Source organism: Halichoerus grypus, chromosome 11 (genome assembly GCF_964656455.1).
Source record: "Halichoerus grypus chromosome 11, mHalGry1.hap1.1, whole genome shotgun sequence".
Classification (NCBI taxonomy): Eukaryota; Metazoa; Chordata; class Mammalia; order Carnivora; family Phocidae; genus Halichoerus; species Halichoerus grypus.
The window spans coordinates 80,699,863-80,727,416 of NC_135722.1; the positions used below are offsets into that span (position 1 = coordinate 80,699,863).

A 27,554-nucleotide genomic window follows, 5' to 3' on the forward strand; every position below is an offset into this window, starting at 1 on the left:
ATGCTTGCCATGGTCCCAGAATGGCAGGCCCCCACCTGCAGAAGGTCAGCCAAAATCCCTGCCAACCCTCATCTCCAGATGCAGGAGTTTGGGGGAGCCTGGGTTCTGGTGGCAGTGGCAGTATGTCTCATTTCACATGCAGACCAAGAGCACACCTAATTGAAAGGCACCACATTCAGGCCAGGGACCAAACACTTTCCAGAACAGGCAAAGAGAGCATCTGCCGATGACTGGCCTGAAGGATAAAGCAGCCAGGACACAACAGCAGAGCACATGCAGTACACATTGGAGACACTCCCAGAAGTGCCAGACCCTGGGAAATAGGGGACACTACAAGTAGGACACTACAGGACCTCTTCTTTATAAGGCCATTACCCTCAAGAACAGGAGATGTAACTGACTTTCCTAACACAGGCTCAGAAACTTAGACAAAATAAGACAGAAGAATTTGTCCCAAATGAAAGCATAGGACAAGGCCATGGCCAGAGATCTAAGTGAAACAGATATCAGTAACATGGCTGATAGAGAATTTACTGTCATGATCATAAAGATCCTCACTGGACTTGGGAAAGGAGTGGAAGGCATCAGTGAGACCCTTAACACAGAGATAAGAAATAACATAGCAGAGATAAAGGCCTCAATAAACGAAATGAAAAACACACTTGATGGAATGAACAGCAGGATGGAAGAAGCAGAGGAACAAATTAATGACCTAGAGGTCAGAGTAATGGAAAGTAATCAAGCGGTTACTATAAAAAAGAGAAAAAAGAATTATGCAAAATGAGAATAGAGTTAGGGAATTTAGTGACTCCATCAAACATAATAATAGTATTATGGAAGTCACAGAAGAAGAGAGAAAAGAGGAGTCAGAAAATTTATTCAAAGTAATGATAGCTAAAAATTTCCCTGTCTGGGAAGGAAACAGATACCCAGATCCAGGAGGCACAGAGAACCCCCAACAAAATCAACAAAAGCAGATCCAAACCAAGACATATTGTGATAAAAATGGCAAATACAGTAATTAAAAAAAATAAATTTAAAGAAGCAAGAAAAAAGACAATTACATACAAGGGAAAACCCCCTGATTAAGGCTAATCATTGGATTTTTCAACAGAAACTTTCCAAACCAGAAGGGAGTGGCATGATATATTCACAGTACTACATGGGAAAAATGTGCAGCCAAGAAAACTAACCAGCAAGGCTATCATTCAGAATAGAAGGAGAGGAGTAAAGAATGGGTTCATCTTAATACAGACTGCTATATGCGGAAGATGTTATATACAAGCCTAGTGGTAAGCACAAATCAAAAACCACTAATACAAATGCAAGGAATAAAGAGAAAGAAATCCAAATATATCGCTAAAGAAAACCAGCAAACCATGAAAGAGAGAAAGACAAAGGATCATAGAAAATCTTCAGAAACAACAACAGAACAGGTAATAGAATGGCAATAAATACACATCTATAAATAATTACTTTGAATGTAAATGGACTAAATGCACACTATCAAAAGACATTGTGACAGAATGGATAAAAAAGCAAGACCCATCAATATGCTGCCTATAAGAGACTCATTTTACACCTAAAGACACCTGCAGATTGAAAGTGAGGGGATGAAGAAACATCTATGATGCAAATGGATATCAAAAGAAAGCAAATTGAGGGTTGCTGGAGTGGTGGGGGGTGGGAGGGATGGGGTGGCTGGGTGATAGACATTGGGGAGGGTATGTGCTATGGTGAGCGCTGTGAATTATGCAAGACTGTTGAATCACAGACGTGTACCTCTGAAGCAAATAATACATTATATATTAAAAAAAAAAGAAGAAGATAGCAGGAGGGGAAGAATGAAGTGGGGGAAATCAGAGGGGGAGATGAACCATGGGGAGACGAACCATGAGAGACTATGGACTCTGAAAAACAAACTGAGGGTTCTAGAGGGGAGGGAGGTGGGAGGATGGGTTAGCCTGGTGATGGGTATTAAAGAGGGCACGTTCTGCATGGAGCACTGGGTGTTATATGCAAACAATGAATCATGGAACACTATATCAAAAACTAATGATGTAATGTATGGTGATTAACATAGCATAATAAAAAAAAAAGAAGATAGTAGGAAGGGAGAAATGAAGGGGGGGAATTGGAGGGGGAGATGAACCATGAGAGACTATGGACTCTGAGAAACAAACTGAGGGTTCTAGAGGGAAGGGGGTTGGGGGGATGGGTTAGCCTGGTGATGCGTATTAAAGAGGGCATGTATTGAATGGAGCACTGGGTGTTATACGCAAACAATGAATCATGGAACACTTCATCAAAAACTAATGATGTAATGTATGGTGATTAACATAATAAAATAAGAAAAATGAAAAAAAATAAACTTGCCAAGTTAAAAATAAAAAAAAGATTTTTAAAGATCAAGATTCAGGGGAAGTTAAGGTGAAGAGAATAGACTTGAATGTCTTTTCATCTTTATATACCCAACACCTGCTTCATAGTAGGCAGCCAGTAAATGATGTCTGAATAAACCTAAGAATGAAGGAGTTAGCCCATTCTTGATTTTTATTCCCTGTCATCTGAGAGTCTCCCTTTATGGAGTGACAAATTTAAGCCCCAAATGTAGTTCTTTTCTAAAATGTCTCATTAGGTAGAGAATGAGAAACATCTCATATCATGGTTAGTGTTTGCCAATGGGTTAATTCACACCTCCCAAGTAATCAGGCATTGTTTACATTAATTAATTAATTAATTAATTGATGGATTATCTGCTAAGATGGTCGTGAGTTCACATCTCTTGGACCTTACTCTAGCTTCTAATATGGCTGGCTATAAAACAATAACCTAAGCTTTGTAGATTACATATCCCAGAGGTCATTAATGGATAATTCTCCCTCTCTTATTTTATAAGAAATCAGATCTCTGAAATCATTCATGAGATATAATTCACTACAGATGAGATTTCTCCACTTTGGTATAAAGTGTTTTTGGTCCTGACACTACATTTTGAAGATATTAAAACGAAAACAACAACAACAAAAAAAGAAAGCTGGTGTAGCAGTACTTATGTTGGGACAAAGTAAACGTTAAAACAAATAGTGTAACAAGAGACAAAGAAAGACACTATATAATAATAAAGGGGATAATCCAACAAGAACATATAACAATTGTCAATACTTATGCACCCAACATGGGAGCACCCAAATACATAAAATGTTTAATAACAAACATAAAGGAACTAATTGATGATAATACAATAATAGTAGGGGACTTTAACACCCCCTTACATCAAAATACGAATCATCTAAACAGAAAATCAACAAAGGAACAATGGCTTTGAATGACACACTGGAGCAGATGGATTTCACAGATACATTCAGAACATTCCATCCTAAAACAGCAGAATACACATTCTTTTCAAGTGCACGTGCAACATTCTCCAGGATAGATCACATATTAGGCTACAAAACAAGCTTCAACAAATTAAAAAAGATTGAATTCTTACCATGCATCTTTTCTGACCACGACACTATGAAACTAGAAATCAACCACAAAAAAAATTTGGAAAGGCCACCCATGCATGGGGGTTAAATAACATGCTACTATACAATGAATGAGTACACCAAGAAATCAAAGAAGAAATTTAAAAGTACATGGAAACAAACAAAAAACAAGAAAACACAATGCTACAAAACTTTGGGGTTGAAGCAAAAGTGGTTCTAAGAGGGAAGTTTTAGCAATACAGGTCTACCTGAAGAAGTAAGAAAAATCTCAAACAACTGAACATTACAGCTAAAGGAGCAAACAAAAGAACAACAGACAAAATGAACAGAAAGAAGGAAATAATAAAAATTAGATCAGAAATAAATGATTTAGAAACTTTAAAAAATAAAAACAAAACACTAGAACAGATTGATGAAACCAAGAGCTAGTTCTTTAAAAAATAATAAAATTGATAAACCTCTAGCCAGACTTATCAAGAAAAAAACAGAATCACGAATGAGACAGGAGGGGTAACAACTGATACCACAGAATACAAACAATAATGAGAGAATATTATGAAAAACTATATGCTAACAAATTGGACAACCTGGAAGAAATGGATAAACTCCTAGCAACATATAACCTACCAAAACTGAACCAGGAAGAAATAGAAAATTTGAACAGATTATTAACTAGCAAACAGATTGAATCAGTAATCCAAAAATTCGCAAAGCCAAAAGTCTAGTACCAGATCGCTTCACAGGCAAATTCTACCAAACATTTAAAGAAGAGTTAATACCTATTCTTCTCAAACTATTCCAAAAAATAGAAAAGGAAGGAAAACTTCCAAATTCATTCTAGGAGGCCAGCATTACCCTGATACCAAAACCAGATAAAGACACCACACACAAAAAAAGAGAACTACAGGCCAATATCTCTGATGAACATAGATGCAGAAATCCTCAACAAAATACTAGCAAACAGAAACCATACATTAAAAAATCATTAACCACAACCGAATGGGATTTATTCCTGGGATGCAAGGCTGACCCAGCATTCACAAATCAATCAACATGATACATCACATCAATAAGAGAAAGGATAAGAACCATATGATCATTTCAATGGATGCAGGAAAATCATTTGACATAGTACAACACCCATTCATGATAAAAACCTTCAACAAAGTGGGTTTAGAGTGAACATACCTCAACATAATAAAGGCCATATATGAAAAATCCATAGCAAATGGGAAGAACTGAGAGATTTTCCTCTAAGATCAGGAACAAGACAAGGATGTCCACTCTTACCACTTTTATTCAACATAGTAGTGGAAGTCCTAGCCAGAACAATCAGACAACAAAAAGCAATAAAAGACATCCAAATTGGTAAGGAAGAAGTAAAACTTTCACTATTCACAGATGACATGATATTCTATATAAAAAACCTGAAAGACTCCTAGAACTGATAAATTCGATAAAGTCACAGGATACAAAATTAATGTACAGAAATCTGTTGCATTTCTATACACCAATAATGAAGCAGCAGAAAGAAATTAACAGTTTCATTTACAATTGTACCAAAAATAATAAGATACCTAGGAATTAACCTAACCAAAGAGATGAAAGACCTGTATTCTAAGAACTAAAAACACTGATGAAAGAAATTGAAGACGATATAAAGAAATGCAAAGACATTCTATGCTCATGGACTGGAAGAACAAATATTGTTAACATGTCTATACTACCCAAAGCAATCTCCACATTCAGTGCAGTCCCTATCAAGATACCAACAGCATTTTTCACAGAAAATAATAGAGCAGATAATCCTAAAATTTGTATGGAAACACGAAAGACCCTGAATAGCCAAAGTAATCTTGAAAAAGAAAACAAAAGCTTGGAGGTATCACAATTCCAGACTTTAAGTTGGACTACAAAGCTATAGTAATCAAAACAGTATGGTACTGGTGCTAAAACAGACACATAGATCAGTGGAACAAAATAGAAAACCTAGAAATAAACCCACAATTATATGGCCAGTTAATCTTTAACAAAGGAGGAGAGAATGTCCAATGGGAAAAAAGATGGTCTCTTTAACAAATGGTGCTGGGAAAACTGGACGGCAACATGCAAAAGAATGAAACTGGGCCACTTTCTTACACTATACACAAAAATAAATTCAAAATGGATTAAAGACCTAAATATGAGGCCTGAAACCATAAAAATCCTAGAAGAGAGCATCGGTAGTATTTTCTCTGACTTTGGCTGTAACATTTTTCTAGATGTCTCCTGAGGCAAGAGAAATGAAAGCAAAAATAGACTATTTTGGATTACATCAAAAATAAAAAGTTTCTGCACAGCAAAGGAAACAACCAACAAAACTAAAGGCAACCTACGGAATGGGAGAAGATGTTTGCAAATGGCATATCTGATAAAGTGTTAGTATCCAAAATATATAAAGAACTTGTAAAACTCAAAACCCATAAAACTCAGCACCCAAAAACCAAATAATCCAACTAAAAAATGGGCAGAAGACATGAACAGACATTTTTCCAAAGAAAACATACAGATGGCCAAAAGAAACATGAAAAGATGCACATCATCGCTTATCATGAGGGATATGCAAATCAAAACTACAATGTGATATCACCTCAACCCTGTCAGAACGGCTAAAATCAAAAATAGCAAAAACAAGTGTTAGTGAGGATATGGAGACAAAGGAACTCTTCTGCATTGTTAGTAGGAATGCAAACTGATATGGCCACTGTGGAAACATGGATGGAGGTTCTTCAAAAAGTTAAAAATAGAACTACCTTATGATCCAGTAATCAGGCTACTGGGTATTTACCCTAAGAATACAAAAACACTTAATTCAAAGGAATACATGCACCCTTGTGTTTATTGCAGAATTATTTACAGTAGCCCAGATATGGAAGGAACCCAAGTGTCCATCGATAGGTGAATGGATAAAGAAGAAGTGTGTGTGTGTGTGTGTGTGTGTGTGTGTGTGTGTGTGTGTGTGTAATGGAATACTATTCAGTCATAAAAAAGAATGAAATCTTGGGCGCCTGGGTGGCTCAGTTGGTTAAGCGACTGCCTTCGGCTCAGGTCATGATCCTGGAGTCCTGGGATCGAGTCCCGCATCGGGCTCCCTGCTCAGCAGGGGTCAGCTTCTCCCTCTGACCCTCCCCCCTCTCGTGCTCTCTCTCCCATTCTCTCTCTCAAATGAATAAAATCTTTAAAAAAAAAAAAAAAGAATGAAATCTTGCCATTTGCACCAATGTGGATAGAGGTAGGGAGTATAATATTAAGTGAAATAATTCAGTCAGAGAAAGACAAATACCATATGATTTCATTCATATTTGGAATTTAAGAAACACAGTATGTATGTTAACTGGAAATAAATACAAACCTTAAAAAGGAAACAAAGAGCAAAGGTGAAAAAGAGAGAGAGAGAGACCAAGATTCAAACTCTTAAGTATAGAGAACAAACTGATGGTTACCACAGGGGAGGTGAGTGGGAGGATGGGTTAGATAGGTGGTGGGGATCAAGGAGTGCACTTGTTTGATGAGCACTGGGTGATATGTGGAATTTTTGAACCACTGTATTTTACACCTGAAACTAATGTAACACTGTATGTTAACTGGAATTAAAATTTAAAAATTTTTAAAAAGAATATAAAAGGTTATTTCATCAAAGAAGAAATATAAACCATAATAGGTATTTTAAGTTTCTTTTTTTATATAAATATTTTAAGTTTCAGTATCACATGTATTAAGAAAACATTGCAATTTAGTAATTGTAGCAGGATATTATTATAACTTATGAGAAGGTAATATACATAGTTAGTGAAGGTATGAGAAACTGAGTACACTTTTGCTTTTCTAGTGGGAACATAAACTCAGTCAATCCTGAGGTAAATTTGGCAACTTACTTCAACAAAGTTTAAATGTGCAAGATAATTGAAATGATTTGTATTGGCCAGAATTTACTTAGGAGGAATTATCAGTCATGAGCAAAACAATAAATTGTATAAATATGTTGATGCAAGAGTTATTCACAGTGCAAAAATTTAGAAACATCTGAAATGGCACAAATGAATGATTGGAGTAAGTATACCAATGTAGCTTGGTGAAAATGGAATGTAATATGGCTGTAAAAAGTTCTATTTGCAAATTATTTAAAGACGTTGAAAAATATTCATTAGATAAAGTGGGGAAAAAAAGTAGAGTTTAAACCAGAATGTGCAGTATTATTCAGGTTTATTTACGTTTGTGTATGTTACATATCAAAATATTAACAGTAGGATTATAATTCTTATTTTTATATTTATGTTTTAATAATGAATAATGAGTAAGCTTACAATAATGAATATATTTTTCTTTTATAATCTGGGAAAAAAATAAAGGAGAAAATGAGTTTCTTATAGAAATTCAGATTTTGGTTTTCCACATATCACTGAATAGTCTTTCAACAGGTTCCTCTTATCGCCACCTCCTAAATGAAGGGAATCCGTTAGATTCTATCTTTATGCCTCTATTGTTATAGTGTATGTGTCCCTGAAATATCTTCTTCCGTACTCTCTGTAGCATCTTAATGAGTGTCTTCTGGGTCATGATTTCATCATACCTACCACCTGCACTAGCTGGTGCTGGTTCCCAGGACTTCAGGCTATCAATTCTTAGTGACCTTGTGAAATTTCCCATCATGATTTTCTCAAATTTGCTCCTACTTCTCATTTCTTTAATTCTCTGTTAATGCTGGTATTATTTCTTGTTATCAAAATTATCTTTTACTTTTTCTCCCCCTTGCTTCTCACACCCACATCTTTCAATTTCTCTTTCTTACTGGGGTATATAAACACCTTTACCCCTATCAAATAAATGGTCTTTTATCATCACATGCACTCAGCCGTGCCTTTTAGTCAATATATTCTACACTGTCCTCACTTTAATCTTCTTGAAATGCTGCTTTGGCAAATCAACATCTTCCTCAAGCTTTTGTCCTGTCCATATGATGAAGTTTGCACTCATTCTATCTTATGCCTTAACTCTCATTTCTTATTATTCCAAACCATGCAATCTACTGAAACATAACTTTTCTTGACTCTATTTCCTCTTTCAAACTCCTCTCTTTTTTATCTCCAACCATTCTAAACCTCTTCATTTTTCAGAGTCCAGCTTAAATTCTTTCTCCTCTGGAGGTGATTTGACAAATACCACATGAAGCTTTTTCCTTAAGTTGATGTAGGTAGCTTATTGTAGTTGGGGAAGAATTTATATATCTGCAGAACAATATGGTTTTCTTAAGAAATTAACTTGTTTTTTTTAGCAGGATGACTTTACTGTCCCCTTTGTCTTGTAAACAGCAGTTTATACATATTGTTCTGGCATAAATATTCCTAATGCTCCCGCTTAGTTTTAAAAGTTGGGACAATAAATTACATGGTTATCCTACTTATCCAGTACAAAATACATAGCAACAGTTGCTAGTGGATATATGAGCAAGTGCTTTCTAGTGAACCACACGCTTTGAGCTTAAGTACTAAAGGGAGTCATCTTAAATAAAAGAAAGCCTTTCTAAATCTTGTACTGGAAAATAATTAAACTGTAGTATTCCTTAAGCTCTGTGCATTCTGGATGACTTTTCAAAGCAGTTTTGGTATATTGAATATAGTTGTTTAGATTGGAGATGATGGAAAACATCTATTACTGGCAAACGGTAAAAACAATTATTTTCTTTTATCCCTCTTTGTGCCCCCACTCCCTGTCTTTTGATGATATGAGATTGTGCATGGCAATAAGTTTCTGAGGAAATTACTTAATACTCTTAGGTCAGGGGACCCCAGACTACTCCTAAGTTTGGTGATTTGCTAGGAGGACTCACTGCTATGATTTATTACAGTGAAAAGATATAAAGAAAAATCAGCAGAAGTGCGTAGAATGAAAACTGGGGAAAGCAGGCACAAACTTCCAAGAGTCCTCTCCCAGCGGAGACAGATAGAATATGCTTAATTCCCCCAGCCATAAGTTGTGACAACACATGTAAAATGTTGTCTATTAGAAGCTCACTATAGACCGAGTGCCCATAGTTTTTATAGGGGGCTGGTCACATAAGTACTCTCTGCTTGTCATATCCTTAAATTCCAGACTCCCAGAAGGAAAACAGGTATTCAAAATAAATCATACTGTTGGCACGATTTAGGGACAGTGAGCTACTCTTACCTGTTAGGGTGGTAGGTACCCTCCTGAAATCCACATTCCCAGATGCCAGCAAGGACCAGCCTTGTAAACAGGCCTTTCAGTTGAGCATTCATGACTGCTGTGCTTAACTCTTTTTTCACAGCTTTCTTGACCGCAAATAGCCATCTTATGCTGTAAAGGTGTCTCAACATTTTAGTTTGTTCCTATGTGCCTGTCTATACAATCAATGCCATTATTTTTTAAAGTAAAGAAAAGCTTCAGAGGTAACTTGTGGCATAGAATGATATCTTTGAGATTGGAATATTCTCACATCCTTTACACCCAGTGTTGTACTGGAGCTTTCTTTTGGAGAGCTGATTTTCTTATCTCTTTCTAATTTCCACATTCAGTGATAGTAGGTTTGTGGTTTGGAACTGGCTATTTTGGGAATATTTACACCACAGAAACCAGCATATACTGCAAATCAGGCATTCCCGCCAGAGACCCAGTTGTTAAACATTGATTAGCATACCACCACCAATACCTCCTTACCATTCATTCTGTAAATACTGTGTTCTTCTAAACAGTGATAAGAAGAAAATACAGCGATTTATATGGAATGCTGATTTTCTTGGTATATATATCCTAAACTATTTTCTGGGAGCTGAGAAGCTTCTGGTCCAAATTTTCTACCTGATTTATATGTTCTTTTGTATATTAGTTTGGAAACTTGGAATTCTCAACTTTAAAAATCTCTAATGAGTTGCTAATAATATTGGGTTATTTTTATTTATATAAATAAATTTATAGTAAATAAATAATTATTACTAAAGGTGTTTCAAATGATATTTTAATATGCTATGATGTTCAAGCCAGCAAACTTAATTTTATTTTTTAAAGCTTTTATATGTGAAATTATCATTGTAAAATGGCTCCAAAGCATTTTCTATTCCCAGATTATTGTTCGTGGATACTTAGTACTCCAGAGAGCCCATTCTTTTCTTTTCATCTGCTTTTAGTAACCTCAGCTGGCAGTGAAGAGTACAAAACTGGGAAAGAAAAGTAAAATCATGATTCTCTACTATCAAGATCAGTTTGTTTTATTTATTTTTTTATTTAATTTTTATTGTTATGTTAATCACCATACAGTACATCATTAGTTTTTGATGTAGTGTTCCATGATTCATTGTTTGCGTATAACACCCAATGCTCCATGCAGAACGTGCCCTCTTCAATACCCATCACCAGGCTAACCCATCCTCCCACCCCCATCCCCTCTAGAACCCTCAGTTTGTTTCTCAGAGTCTATCATCTCTCATGGTTCGTCTCCCCCTCCGATTTCCCCCCTTCATTCTTCCCCTCCTGCTATCTTCTTTTTTTTTTTTTTCTTAACATATATTGCATTATTTGTTTCAGAGGTACAGATCTGTGATTCAACAGTCTTGCACAATTCACAGAGCACATACCCTCCCCAATGTCTATCACCCAGCCACCTCATCCCTCCCACCCCCCCCACCACTCCAGCAACATCAGTTTTAAAGAGGACATCAGAAGATGATAGTGGGCATGGAGGAGAGGCAACATCAAAAAAAAGGGGGGGGTAGAATTATCTCAACAACACTTTCCCACACTTTATCAATAGAACCTTATTGCAGTTATGCATAATAAATATGCATAACATTGATAGAACATATTTCACTAGGCTAGAACCATTGAATTTTTTTTTTTTTTTGGTTCTGCTACCAGTATTCTCTTTCTAAGACTTCACTTAATGATGAGACTCTACTGAATAGTCTCAAATGATTCTCCCTTAGTTAAAATCCAAATTTGTTACAAAGTATCCAAGATTTTTTAAAGTGTGATGCCAACCTTACTTCACCCTCCTGTCCTCTACTTTTTTACTCTGTAGCCAAACTCTGTCAGTGTCTTTCATGCCTCTTTACTTTTTCATGGGAGTGACTATTTTTTTATCTTTCACTATTTACTGCCAGTTGTTCATCTTAAGATTCAACACATACCACCACCATTTTCTTCCTGAATTTAGTTTCTTTTTCTTTGATCCCATAAATTTCTGTATATATTTATATGCCTTCTTTATATTTTTTTATGGTGAATGTTGTATACTTACTCTCCCTCCCATCTTCACACTCCATATCATATAAACTCTGGTGGGCAAGGACTGTGTTTTCCTCATCTCTGTATGTTCAAAACATAATAATAATTGCTATATTAAAACTTTTTGTAGAACTTAATTTTTTTTTTTTTTTAAGATTTTATTTATTTATTTGACAGAGAGAGACACAGCGAGAGAGGGAACACAAGCAGGGGGAATGGGAGAGGGAGAAGCAGGCTTCCCGCGGAGCAGGGAGCCCGATGCGGGGCTCGGTCCCAGGACCCTGGGATCATGACCTGAGCCGAAGGCAGACTCTTAACGACTGAGCCACCCAGGTGCCCTGTAGAACTTAATTTTTAATAAAGATTTTGGAGTAGAACAGGATTTGAGTCCTTTTTCTACATAGAACCATCAATAATTACTCTTTGTGTCATGAGTTGCCTTTTTTTTACTCTTTAGGCAGATACACAGATTGACCGAGAACATCAGAATTTTTATGAAGCATCACTAGAATATGTCTTTAAAATTCAAGAGGTTCAAGAAAAAAAGAAGTTTGAATTTGTTGAGCCGGTAAGTTTCAGTTTACTTACAAAATAGTAGTTACAACACATCCTATGAAAACAAAATTTGTAATGTTTTTCTGTTGAAAATTGTGATTTTTTAAAACCAAAAGGGACAGGAAGGGTAGAGGAGGGTAAATAGGTAGAGTATAGGACACTATTAGGGCAGTGGACCTATCCTATATGACATTGTAATAGTGAATACATTTTCAAAACTACAGAATGTACAATGAAAAGGGTAAACCCTAATGTACAGTATGGAGGTTAGTTAATAATGTATCAATATTAGGTTATCATTTGTAACAAATGGTACCCCACTAATGGAAGATGTTAATAATGGGGGAAATTGTGTGTGGTGGAGGTTGGTGGATTATATATGAGAGCCCTTTATATCTTCTATTCAATTTTTATATAAACCTAAAAATGCTCTTAAAAATAGTTTATGAATGGAAAAATTAAAAAAAATTAAAAGGGTTTACATTATATATACCTAAGTAAATACAGCTCACCACTAAAGCGACCCATTTACTAAACCTTTAGGTGAAAGGAGAAGACATAAAGTTATATTTCTTCCTTTGTTCCCTTCCACTTTCTTGCAAGGCTGGGATCTGCCTGACTTCCCTATGAAGTCATTTATTTTCTTAAGTTAGTGTAAAAAGTAATGGATTCCCTAATGTAAATTGCATTACAGGAAAGAGCAGGTGGCTGGTCTTTATAAGCTTACTTCATTTTCTTAGCATTTTCTCCAAGTACTACCATAATATGTTACAGTATTGCCTGAGTAGACATCTTCATAATGCATCATCTGTGATCAATCAAAGTAAGTTCTATAAGTCAAGATAATCTTCTGTTAGTATATAATGTTCAAGTCCCATGAGATGAAGAGATAACAATAGTTAAATACATAGATAATCTAAAAGATGATTTAATCCATATTTTTCTATGTGAGTTGTTAAAAAATCTGTTTATAATAAGAAATAAAATATCTGTTTCTATTTTAGTGGAGATGTTGGGGAGAAGGAAAAAGAGGACACTATTTAATATATTTTTAATAAATTTGATGAAATTCATTTATTGATGGAAACCCATCAGTGATTGCCTAAGAATGGTGGGAAACAGGCAGAGCAAAGACTGGGAAGAGTTCTAGTCCCTGCCTGGCTCCCAGCCACTTCTGCTTCACTTCTCCCTCCAGCTGAAGCAACCTGACTCTTTCCTATAAACTGGGCACTTGGCAAGTCTAACGCTTCAGCTAGACAAATTTAAGGAACTGGAGACCACAATGCAGGCTCAGGGATTTAATTTTTACTTTTTATTTGGGGTAACAATCTTAACTACAAGTTCTGTTTGCCAAACAGCTAAGCCCTTAAATTCCTTAGAATGAGTTAGTAGCCTCTTATTTAGTAGATGTTTGAGGGATCTCATTAAATTTTATATGAGTTAGGGGGTCTTCTGAAACTTATCTGTGGCTCATTGAAAACTAGGCAGCCTAACAACCCCCAGTCTAGGAAGATGACCAGTACTTAAAATTCCTTTCCCCTTCTCATTGACGAAGTCCTGCCTCTGAATCCTACCATGGTTTTTTGAAGCCTCTCTACTTGCTGACAAACTTCCTCCTTAGGACCTGTTTCTTGGGATTTCTGAATTTTAGGTCTTCTTGACACTAAACTTGTGGTGTATGCCCATTATATCTGATGGTATTTTTTCATACTTCTTTCTTACCTGCTCCCATTCTTTTCAGATACTATGTTCATCTGCTATGTTGTTTTTCTTCCTTGCACCTGGAATGACCCTTTCACACCTGTAATACCACCCCTCTTTCTCTCCCCTGGGGAATGACAGGTCTGGAGAGGGACATGTGGGTAGTCTATTACCCTGTTAATGCCTCTTTTATAGTGTATCCTGTCTGGGAACAGTGAACTAGACCATTCTGTCAGATGACATCATATATATAAGGAGAAGACTGTAAAATTGTTTGCTTACAGGTGACTGATGGAATGATAAGAATTTGTAAATTCTTTTGGTAATACGTGTAGAGAGGTGGAAATTGTGCTTCAGTTGTAATGTGTTTTCTTCCTTCCCTCTACCATATCCCAAACTGGGATGGTCTGATAAATCTTCTGTAATGCATGCCTTTTTTGTGACACCACAATCAAAACTGATGTTAAATTTGTCCTTCTTCCAAAATATTTTCTTGGCTGCTATATTTTTCTTACTGGGATGTCTGGCCAAACCAAAATAGTGCTATCAGTTTAGTCTTGTTCTCATTTCTAGCCACACAGCTTCATCCACGGGGTTCTATTTAATTTCCTTTGCAGTAATGAGAAAATGGGCATGGAAACAATGAAACATGGGCATGCTGCTCTTTAGGTTATGTATTTACAAATTAATTTTGAGTAATTTTTTTTAAATTTCAAAAACAAAGTTCCCAGGAGCTATAAACATAAAAAAAAATTAGGAAAACTTTAATGTTTTTACCCTTTTTGTTCTACAGAAAATCTAATTCCTGTTGCATTATTGTTTCATATTGCAGAAATCTAATAGTCTACTCTAGTTTTGGCCCATATTTATTTAACAAATAAATATTAGAGTAAAGCAAAATGCCCCAAGGATGGGATCTATCTTCTATAGATTGTAAGATACAGAGTAGAATAGAAACTATAAGTAGGGAATGATAGTTGGCACTAAATATCCTAAAGTAAGAATGTTGATATATTTGAGATAATTTTACATTGTTTCAATTAATGTCAAGATCTTACTACTTGCCTTAAAATTTCTACAGAATATTCAGGAGGTACAATAGTACACCTATCTTATCCATAGGTATATGTTCCAAGACCCCCAGTGGATGCCTGAAACCAACTTGTCTTGCCCCTATATATACTATGTTTTTTTTCTGTACATACATACATACCTATGATAAAGTTTAATTTATAAATCAGGCACAGTAAAAGATTAACAGTAATAACTAGTAATACAATGATTATAATAATATACTCTCATAAAAGTTATCTGAATGTGGTCTCTCTCTCAGAATATCTTACTGTACTCACCCTTCTTGTGATGTGAGATGATAAAATGCCTATATGATGAGATGAAGTGAGATGAATAATGTAGGCATTGTCAGTATATTGTTATTGTTAGGCTGCTATTGATCTAATATGTCAGAAGGAAGATGATCTGCTTTCACACCGTGATTGACTGTGGGTCACTGAACCACAGAAAGCAAAACCTTGGGTAAGAGGATATTACTATATTAGAAATAAATATTCCTACAGTGTCATTATTTCAAGGAAAAGCCAGTTCTAATACATAGAAGAATGGGGGACATTTGTATTTTTTTTTTTATAAAACTATATAATTGTTTTTAAAAGATACAGAAAATCTGCTTTTTAAACTCAGTTCTCCATTAGATATATAGTTTTAATGGCCTTTCCCCCCATTGATCATATCTTATATAGAAAGTGATTGTAGTTAACTGATCTCTAGACCTACACTATCCAGTATGATAGCAGCTATCCACGTATGGCTATTGAGCACTCAAAATGATAGTCTAGATTAAGATGGGCTGTAAATGTAAAACACATACTAGATTGCAAAGTTTTAGTACAAAAAATATGTAAAATATCTCAAAATTTCTTTTATATTGCTTAAGTACTGAAATGATAATATTTTAGATAAATCGTGTTAAGTAAAATGTTAAATTTCACTTGCTTTAATTTTTTTTTTATGTGGCTACTAGAAAATTTAAAATTTCACATTGGTTTGCATTTACTCACATTATGTTTCTGTCAAACAGTGCTAGACTTCATCCTTTCAGATTTGCCAACAAGGTATATGAGTTCAGGTCTAGAATGGGAGGAAAAGATCAGAGAGGGAAAAACCCCATCTCCTGACTCTTGATCCGGCGACTTCTCAGAGTTGCTTGGAGCTTATGAGAATTTTGAGAGGTTAAAAGAAAAAGCTTCATGAACAGCTTACCTAAGAGAGTTGAGCCCTGTGTATTTGAAATATATTATGGTACATGAAAGTTTGTGGCTCAGAACCCAGAGAAACTTTTTATGGCTTAACTCCCTCATGGTTCATTCAGCTGCAGTTTGTGTATCTTTTGATTACATTCTTTTGCATACTTAGCTGGAACTAATGTTTTGTGAGCAACTACTGTGTCATGTGTTTTCTCTGTGTTATCTCACACGGCCCATTTGCTTTATTATTAGGTAGTTGCTATATGTCCAGATGAGGAAGTTAAGTCACAGGAAGATTGTTAGTTGCTTGAGATCACAAACGTAAGGAGAGGGAGACCCAGGAATCCAGACCCCAAAGGTGAAGTCCTGTATAGTACCATGTACTGTCTCAATGGCCACCTGATTATAACAATTAGTCCTTCCTTGATACTTGCTCTGACCAAATAAAATGGATGACTACAGAAAATTGTATTGTAAAGTTATTTTAATTCCTTAAAATTAGAAGAAAATATGAGGATGACCTTTATTTTGGTAAAGGTGCTTGAGTCAGTGCACCTATCTGTCCGTTTATTCATTCTTCCATCCTTTTTTTAATCATCCTTTTTAAAAAATTGTCCCCTCCCCACCCAGGCTGCAGTTGACATACCCTTTCTCGTGTAGTGACAGACAAATATAATGCCTGAGAGGTAGTAAGATAGAATTTGGCTCTAGTCTTATAGCTGTGCAAATCTGGCTTGGTTTTCAAACTCTGTGTGCCTTAGGTTTTTATCTGTAAATTGGGAGTAAAAATTGTAGTTCCCAGGATTGTGCTGAGGCTCATCCAATGCAGATAACACACAGCAAGTGCCTGGTGCATCATTAGCATCAGTAAGATTTCAGTTAATACTGAGCTCTCACATTGACTGTTAGCACTAGATATGAAAACAGTATTGATGAATTGTGGCTTCAAAGCCAGATATACCTGTTTCAGAAACACATTTTTAATTTTAACATGCTTTAAAACATCTAAATACTGTAACAGCTCAGGCCCTGATCCCAGAGTCCTGGGATCGAGCCCCACATCGGGCTCCCTGCTCCGCAGGAAGCCTGCTTCTCCCTCTCCCACTCCCCCTGCTTGTGTTCCCTCTCTTGCTGTGTCTCTCTCTATCAAATAAATAAAAATATTTAAAGAAACAAATAAATACTGCAAGAGCATGTTCTTATTAGAATATTCTTTTTAGACTTCATTTTAGTCTTTTTGTATTATGTTTTAAAATTAATATGAAAAATGAAAATAAACCATTATATGTAAACTAAAACATACTGTTTTTGACACTCTGCCCTTAGTCTGTTAAATTTAATTTTAAATCTCTTGCTAAGGAAAATTTCATTTAATCTGCTTAATATGCGTTAGCTTTTTAGCTTATTATATCATGAAGCATATTAGAAAATACTTTTTGGGTTGTCTAAAGTTTGAATAATTTTGAGACTCTCAATGAACTTGCTAAGTTAAAGTCAGGTCTTGAAAGTTAAACCTTTTGTGTTCTTTTTCAGTATGATTCATTAGCTTTAATATAGAAAATTTAATTTAGGATAAGTTAAAGTGAGCAAATAAGACAATGTCATTTTTTTTTCCCCAAAACTCTGTAGGACTAAAGGCTAAATTTCTATCCTACTGAAAACCTAAATACAGTCATTCTATAAAAATGAAACAATAAAGTTGTCCTTAGATCATACATCTTAAAATCTGTTTTGGTCCTTGGATTTAGTTCTAGCTGCTGTTACTGAAAATCTGAAATTTGCAAAAGCAATTAGATAGTGAATAGAATATTGGAAAAGTAAGAAAAATTCATTGCATTGGTTTGGTTGACTCGTCCCCTTGTACTTTGTGTTAGAAATCAGTCATGTAAAGACGTTATCTAAATGTAGCTTCTGTTGGACTTACCTATTTATTTTTTGTAGTTTCAAGGTTTTATTTAAATTGTAGTTAGTCGACATACAGTGCAATACTAGTGTCAGGTGCAGAGCCCATTGATCCATCACCCCACACAACACCCAGTGCCTACCACCACAACTGCCCTCCCCAATACCCATCACCCATCCAACCCATCCCCACCCCCAGCAACTCTCAGTTTGTTCTCTATAGTTAAGTGTCTGTTTAATGGTTTGCCTCTCTCTTTTTTTGTTCACCCTATGTTCATTTGTTTCTTAAATTCCACATATGAGTGAAATTATATTTCTCTTATTTTCCTTAGCAAAATACTCTCTAGCTCTGTCCACGTCATTGTGAATGGCAAGAGTTCATTCTTTTTGATGGCTGATGAATATATATGCTCATGCGTGCATGTGCACACACACGTACACACACATACACACACACATACATATATACAAAATCTCAGTTTGTGATTCTTCTTTATCCATTCATCAATCAGTGGACATATGGACATTTGGGCTCTTTCCATAATTTGGCCATTGTTCATAATGCTGCTGTAAACATTGGAAGGCATATATCCCTTCGAATCAGTATTTTTGTATCCTTTGGGAAATACCTAGTAGTGCAATTACTGGGTCATAGAGTAGATCTATTTTTAACTTTTTGAGGAACCTGCATACTGTTTTCTAGAGTGGCTGCACCAGTTTGCATTCCCACCAACACTCCAAGAGGGTTCCCCTTTCTCCTCATCCTCGCCAACACCAGTCTTTTCCTTTGTTGTTAATTTTAGCCTTTCTGACAGGTGCAAGGTGATATCTAATTGTAGTTTTGATTTGCATTTCCCTGATGATGAGTGATGTTGAGCATCTTTTCATGTGTCTGTTAGCCATCTTCTTTAATCACCTTGTTGTCTACAGTTCTTTGTTGTTCTGTTTACCACACAAGCTTACCTCCAGCCACTTCATCTGAATTCCATTCCCTTCAAATCTTGGAAATTTGCCTTCAGGAACTCCACAGATTCTTGACTGCTAATGCCATGATTTCAAAAAGTTTTGCCTTTTTTTTTTTTAATTAATTGAATCTATGCCCATGTCTGTCCATTCATTCATTTGTTCTTTCTTTCATCATCCTCTTTAAAAATTGTCTCCCCAGGCTGCTTTTCATCTTTGGCTCTCTTTTTTTCAGTTTTCTCATTTATTTGATTATATTTTTATACTCTTTCATTTCCATTCAATAAATTGCTCTGGGTATCTGTGCATTAAACTTAAAGCATTCAATAGTTATTTCGAGGCTATCATCTAAGATATTTATCTCTAAGTTTCCTCCAGGTAAGGAACAGCAAACAGTACAGGTTTAACTCAGGACACTTGTACTGGATGAAAATTGATGCCTTGCCTTTGCCTTATGTTTCCAATCTTCTTAAAGGTTCCAATGGCCAAATGTAGAGAGGTATTACATGAGATTTGGATTTCTTTCAATGAATTACAGTACTCTGTGTATGTGAAGTATGTATATATTTTTTTTTTGCTTTTTAAAGATATATTTAGTATTGTTTTCAGTGGATTTTTAAACTGTGCCTACATAATATCAGAATATCAGGATGAAAATTGAGTTCAGTCAACCAGAAATTTCTTACTACATTACGCCAAAAATACAAATGGAGGATAACAAAATATAAATCCTATAGCTTCACAGAAAACTTTTATGTTTTATTTCTTGTTGTCCCTACAGTTTCTTTTTTTAAAAATTTTTTATTGTTATGTTAATCACCATACGTTACATCATTAGTTTTTGATGTAGTGTTCCATGATTCATTGTTTGCATATAACACCCAGTGCACCATGCAGAATGTGCCCTCTTTAATACCCATCACCAGGCTAACGCATCCCCCACCCCCCTCCCCTCTAGAACCCTCAGTTTGTTTCTCAGAGTCCATCGTCTCTCATGGTTCGTCTCCCCCGAGCAGTCTTATTGGGGTGTAATTCAACATAACCACACAATTCACTTATCTTTAGTTAATTTTGTCTATGGTGTGAAGTAGGGTTACAACTTTATTCTTTTGCATGTGGTTATCCAGTGGTCCAAGAATCACTTGTTGAAAAGACTATTCTTTACCCATTGTATGGTCTTGGTACCCTTGTTGAAAATAAGTTGGCCATAGGTATGTGGGCTTATTTCTAGATTCTCAATTCTTAGATATTGATTTAATGTCTATACTTGTGCAGTATCACGTTGTGTTGATTACCATTGCTTTGTATTGAGTACTGAAATGGAAAAGTGTGAGTCTAAATACTTAGTTCTCCTTTTTCAAGACTGTTTTGGTGGTCTGGGTCCCTTGCAATTCCATATGAATTTTAGCATCAGCATGTCAGTTATCATAAAGAAGTCAGCTGGGCTTCTCACAGGGATTGCATTGAATCTGCACATCATTTTGGGCAGTATTGCCATCTTAACAGTATTAGGTCTTCTAATTCATGAAAATGAAGTATTTTCCTTTTATTTAAACTTTCTTTAATTCCTTAAGCAGTGTTTTGTACTTTTCAAGTTATAAATTTTGTACTTAAAAATTATTCCTCAGTATTTCATTCTTTTGAAACTATTATAAATGGAATTAATTTCATTTTCAGATTGTTCATTCCAAGTATATAGAAATAAAGTTGACTTTTGTGTCTTGATTTTGTATCCTGCAGCATTGCTGAACTTGTTTATCAGTTCTAGTAGTTTTGGTAGTGGATTCCCTAAGATTTTCAGTGCTTAATTTCTTAGGAGACAAGGAATGAATCATACCATTATAAGAGCCTTTATATCCCAGTTCTTCTGCTCATTTTGAGCAACAGTCCTAGAATTACTGCATCAGTTGCTTCAGAGTTCTTCCCCTCACTCTCATGCTAGCCCCCAGCTCCTTTTCTTACTTTTTTCTGCCATTCACAGTATCACTGGTAACTGTGGGGCTGTAAGACTTGAAACTTGGTGATTAATGAATGGGCTGGGGAATTATGAATGTTTTTTTTCCTTCGCTGTCTTGTAGTTGATTTTGCTAAATGATTATCTGTAAATGTAGTATGAATGTTTATATTTGGTCGGATTATTGGAGTGACAAATGGTAATTTGATTCTAAAACCCTTGGGAATAATAAAGTGCTATATCAGCTTTTACTGATGATAAAAATGATTTAATATTTTTGGGTTGCCTGGGTGGCTCGGTTGGTTAAGCATCTGTCATGATCCTGGGGTCCTTATTTATTTATTTGAGAGAGAGCACTAGCGTGAGCACACTAGCTGGGGGAGGGGGAAGAGGGAGAATCACACTCCCCATGGAGCAGGGAGCCTGATGCAGGGCTCCATCCCAGTACCCCAGGATCATGATCTGAGCTGAAGGCAGACGCTTAACCGACTGAGCCACCCAGGCGCCCCAAAAGTGATTTAATATTAAAGCCTAATTTGTCTTTTCAGTAGTTTTTAGTAGTTGTTATTATTATTTTAAAAGGTCAGGTTTATCTTAAGGTAAGCTGAGACAGTAGTCTTTCCACACTGCTCCACTCACTCAGGCAGATTGAACAAAGAAAATGACATGTAGGAAATGCAATTCTTAAAGATTTTCAGGCTGTCCTATTAAGTTACCTTAATTTAACATCATGGAATTTGTTGAGGATAAAATGAACTAGCAGAGCTTCAAACCTAAAAAAGTTTTACTTTACTGCCATCTAGAGGCAGTTATTTCATACATGCCGTCTTTTTTTTTAAACTTTCACAAAAGTTGCTTCCAAACTGGATGTAGAACGAAAGGAAAAGGTGGGTTGTTCTTTGTAGGTAATTTCTCTGTACTTCTCTCAAAATTGTTCTTTCCCTAGTAGGTGCTCAGCATGCATTGTCTGCTACTGAGTGAATTTGAATTCTGTTATAAGATGCCAATAGATTTATTTATTTAGGCAGATCTTGGGGAATTTGATGTTTTACAGGAAGACTTACTACAGATATTCTTAAAGCTCTTCTTTTTAAGTTTAATTAAATCCTGTATACTGAGCATATTAGAATAGCATCTTCCTTTTATGATATCTAGTTAATAACAAGACAGTTTAACTGAGGATCAGTTATAGACATTAAAACTGAAATAATCCTTCAAACAACTTCATAAACTATTATTTGGATATTTCAAAGACTAGTGTTGTCTATATACTTCAGAAGTATTTTCTTATTTGTTTCTGAAAACTTCTAAATCTGTATATCCAAATCTCAATTAATTAAAAGGTATAGTTCTTTTTAATGAGACCACAATATGTGCAGACTATATATCTTAAATTACTGGATAATTCAATAGATATATTGTAGCATCATTTTAGTAAAGGATAATCTATTGAGTAGTTTTGATAATAATAATTATCAGTGGATGTAAAATTGACAGTGTAAAATAATTCTAAAATTGGAAAACAATATATTTTGACATACCAGGAATTGTTGAATAAGAGAAGGAAAGTCTTTAAAATGTAACAATTTAAAACCAACTTGAAAGTATGTGTTTTCTGACATGAACATAACTTTGTAAGAAGTTGACTCACTGTAGAGGAAAAGCATTAGGTCGTTGTCTTCAGATAGAACCAGTATTTATCTGTTGGAAATCATAACACACATACCATTTGGTGCTTAGCTGAATCTGCCTATTTTCCCAGACAGAGAAAATTGTGGGAGATTTATTCACTTATAAAAATTTCAAATTGTGTTTCTTCCTTAGTTTAAAATAATAGCTTACAGACATACGCTATTTGAATTAAAAAAAAAAAAATAGCCATTTCTGGAAAGTATTTTCTAACTTTATTGTAGGAAGAGATCAAATTGGTACACAAGTTTGTAATAAAAACGCCAATGAATTAAATGAAAAAAATAATTATTTTTCAGTTATAATTTATATAAACAACTGTGTCCTATAAGTCCATGGAGATCCATTCTTGCTTTATGAATAAGACCATAATAAATATGCACATATGAGTTTGGGATTAGAAGGCTAATAGACATTGTGGTTTCCTAAAGAGAATTTTATTCCAACTCTTTATACGAAAAATCTGTATCCAAGTTTTTGCTCAGCTCTTTCCTCTGTTCTTAGTTCTTCCCACTATTTGCTAAAAGGTTGTCTATTTAATACCCGAATCAGTACTGCCACCTTGTGATACTTTTCTTAATTTTATCTGGCCAAATTCTTATTCCTTCCCTTGGGTACTCCTTATCTCTAATTTACTGGTTTAGTCTTCCTCACATCTACACATGTTTTATCTCTCTGTTTGGATTAGAATCTCTTCTGGTGTAGCACCCATGTCACTTTGGGTCTTTATCCCTATTAATGGTCTCTCCTGGGTATTTCTTCAATGCATTTGAATAGTAGAATAGTTAATATTAACAACTGTCCCTAAGGAAGTAAAAATTAGCTTTTGTGGTTTATTTCACATTCATAACTCAAGTGTCTGTTTTGCCAAACAAAGGGGTTGAAAATTTATTAGCTTGAGGATTTAGAATGAGATATAATTTCCCACTTTATTATGTTTGATGATCATTCTTTTTTAAAACACATTTTCATGGTTTCTTTCATTTCTCTATTTTTGCAGCTTTTGTCATTCCTTCAGGGTTTATTTACTTTTTACCATGAGGGATACGAACTCGCCCAGGAATTTGCACCATATAAGCAACAGCTTCAGTTCAACTTGCAGAACGTAAGACTATACCTATTCTCACTGCTTCTCCTTAGTGAATCAGATGGTGACAGAGAAACTATAACCAAGCCAAACCTTGGAGTGTTTTAAAAATTTATCTAATTTAGAAAAGTCATTTAAAAAATTTATTAAAACACTTTTTTCTATGCTGGTTGAAAGTATACCAAGAAGGAGCTAATCATATGTTAGAAAAACTTATGCTAGCAAGTTTTATAAAAATAAATATTACAGAGGTATAGATAATAGATACTTGGAAGGTTGGGGACTCTTGCCTTTATCCAATGTTCTCATTATTTTACTGGGTGACCTTAGGCAAGTCTTATTTTCTGAAAGGGTAACATTTCTATATTTGTGAAATGAAAAGGTTGTATTTGAGCACTGAAGGAATGAAAAGGTTGTATTTGAGCACTGAAGGAATGTCCTTTTCCTCTCCGAAATTGTATATAATAAATATGATATTTTTTATTTTCTAATAATTTAAATGTGGTTTTTAAGCATTCATAGTAACTGCTTTAAAGCTTAATTGAGAATTATTTGTAAACATCCTATCGGTTTCTGTTAGGGTTTATTTTGTAAAGTTATCTAATCCTTTTTGTATCTGATTTCATAGTTATACAAATTCAGATTTGCAGATGCTAAGCATCACTTACATTACACACACACACACACACACACACACACAACTTACCCAATCCATTCCTGCATTATCAAACCTGACAAATAAGAAAGTTCTATTTGTTGAGAATTTTGTATAAATGAAGTTATTTTTGAATAACCAGTGCTCAATGGCCAAAATAATCTAGTGCTCAATGGCCAAAGTAAATTAACTGGAAAGCCTTCACTTAATTTTCTATAAAAAGCTTGTCTTTCACTGCTTCTCTGATTCTTGCCATCGTGGAGATGTTCAGTAAATGGAACTATGGGATTGGAGTGTCCCATAAGAAATAGGCAATTGGATTTATTCTACTTGTGTTTTGGGTTTTAGCTTTTTATTTAATCTAGATTTTCTAGCAGAATTGGTTTCACATGTAAGTCATTCAATTGTTTTTCAATATGGAATGCATTTGGACCTTTTTAGTAAATATTAAAAGGGAAAATTATAAAGGCCAAAATATTTTTATGATTTATTTCCATGTGAATTATAATTATATTAAGATTCCTGAAGTTCGAGAACAAGAGAGGAATGTAAGGAATTAGAAAATTTATGATCCTTATGTTTAAAAGAATTTGAAAAAAAAAAGCTTAAGAAGTAGCAAAAGTGGCAATTAGGAAAATTTTCCTAACTTACTTCGGGATTCAGTTCTTTTATTATGGGCCATAACAAATTTTAGAGTTGGGTGGTGGTGATTTTTGTTTCCAAACGTATTGCTTGCTTTCAAACAAATTGTTGAAATAATGTGGCCGGAATGCAAAAGAGATCAAGAAAAGCCTTATGCTTTCTATATCTTACTTAAGTAAACTTGCTGTAATGTGAGTAAACTATTTTTTGTAATAGAAGTTAGAACTAGCAAACCCATTCATTTTTATGAGTTAATTTATACACTAAACTCATGATAACTATTTCTGGAAACCAAACTAAATGATATTTCTTCTAAAAGGTTTTAAGAATATGGGTGTTGAACATTTTTTTTGCTAAGTGCCACATAAAAGTATGTGAATTTATTTTGTCTTTACCCCCCAAAAGAAATATGCAAACAATGAATCATGGAACACTACATCAAAAACTAATCATGTAATGTATGGTGATTAAGGTAACATAATAAAATTAAAAAATAAAAAAAAACAATTCACAGAAAAAAAAGAAAGAAATATAAGTCCCTATATATCTGCTTTTTTACGTTAGGTATTAGTGAATATAAAACTCTATTTCATAAATATTATGTTTATAAATGTTATGATTTGTCCCCTAAGTAATAATGTTAGAGTAGGAAATAGGAATAAAGCTATACATATATGCATGCCACAGAAGGTGGTGTTTCACTGTGCATGTTCATGTTTCACTAAAGCAATTCAAAATCAGACCATAGGACTCAATGTGTAAGGTCCCGGATGTGATGAGTAGTGCTGAGAGAATCAAGGTTATCCTTTTGTACCACTTGCCGTTTTGAAACTTTAGACTGGAAGTTCCTCAAAACTGGTAGGAAACAATGAATGAAATTGTTGTTTCTATTTACTTAAGACAAGGAATAATTTTGAAAGTACTCGACAAGAGGTAGAGCGGTTGATGCAAAGAATGAAATCTGCCAACCAAGATTACAGACCACCCAGCCAGTGGACAATGGAAGGCTACCTTTATGTCCAGGAGAAACGTGAGTCACAAAGACATAACTTAATGAGTCTTATGATTAACATTTGACTTGGTTAGTGTTTTTTCCTTCAAATAGGAAGACTGCAATTCTTTACAGCTTTATCATATTTAGTCTGCTCTCCCACTACCTCCATCAAAGTGAGGAAGCTTTTCCACATTTCGCCATCAGGATCTCCAAGTTGGCATATTATTGAACTTGGAACTTACAACCTTCACTGATGATACGGTAACATGAGTTCAGTTTTAGAATTTCATTGTAATAGCTAATCTTAATTTGAACTTTCATGGAAAATTGAAATTCAAAGCCTTTATCAGTATGAATCATCCTGGTGACTATGATAATACTTTCTCTTCCTATAGCATTATTTCATTAAATTCTGTGCTTCATCCCATTTTCAGGAGTAAAACTGGCAACTATGTAATGTCAAATTGGCACTTTTTACTTCCTGAGGTTAGGAAATAAGCATCAGAAGTGATAGGGCACTATTATAATTGCTCACACTAAGAAAGTTTTCTCACAAAAATTAATAAAAAGCCATTCAAACTTATATAAATAGGATTCTTTCTGCATGGTACTTGCATTGAGTGGAACCAGTCTGACTAAATTAACTATTTCAAACCAGATATGCTCTAATGCACAGTCTCATCCTGTTTTGGTAAAGGAATAGTTGTTTTTATTTCCAGTCCATTATGGATCTGTGTCTTTGTAAAACACAAAATCATATGCTTGGATTTTGCAGTAATGCCAAAACATTGTAAAAGTTTTGAAATGCTTATTTTTACTTTCTGTACTATTCTCATATATTGGGACTCAAAAAACACATAGAGTAGCACTGCTCTGAGGTCTCCATATCTGTAGACGATAGATTAATGAAGTTGTTTTGGTTAGTTAGTAAGATGTTATAGTTCAAAGGGTTGAGATGGGAAAGCTAGAGATACTGGGTTGGCTGTGAAAGTTTTTGACATTAATGCAGTATGATTACTAAAATGCCAGCACATTTTATGTTTTGACATGCTCAGGTGATGCTCATTTGTTGGATAGCAGTGTACAAGCAAATAATGATTTGATCCAACAGACTCAGCAAATATTTATTACTGTATGGATTAGATGATAGAGGGCTGCTGGCTCAGATCTGGGTTTCAGGATTTTTCTCTCATCATTATTGACTTTGACCAGTCTGCTGGTTTTGGATGTTAAAATAAATCTAATGACCTGCCTAGCTATTCTGTAATTAGACCATAATAAATCACTTTCACCACAATTTCATGAAAAAAAAAAAAAAAAAAAACCCTAATTCATTGGTCACAAACAAGATATATGGATTTAACTCAGGACACTTAGAAA

The 27,554-nt window shown here is 34.8% G+C and overlaps 1 protein-coding gene across 3 annotated transcripts in view; it reads left to right on the top strand.

Moving 5' to 3' along the window:
• Nucleotides 1-27,554, top strand: part of ARHGAP42 (Rho GTPase activating protein 42) — a 289,588-nt gene that overhangs the window by 195,586 nt on the left and 66,448 nt on the right. For all 3 annotated transcript variants that reach the window (XM_036081768.2, XM_078058735.1, XM_078058736.1), the window contains 3 exons: nt 12,226-12,336; nt 23,797-23,901; nt 26,081-26,210. In XM_036081768.2, coding sequence (XP_035937661.1) covers nt 12,226-12,336; nt 23,797-23,901; nt 26,081-26,210 — 346 coding nt within the window. The remainder of the gene's footprint in view (nt 1-12,225; nt 12,337-23,796; nt 23,902-26,080; nt 26,211-27,554) is intronic.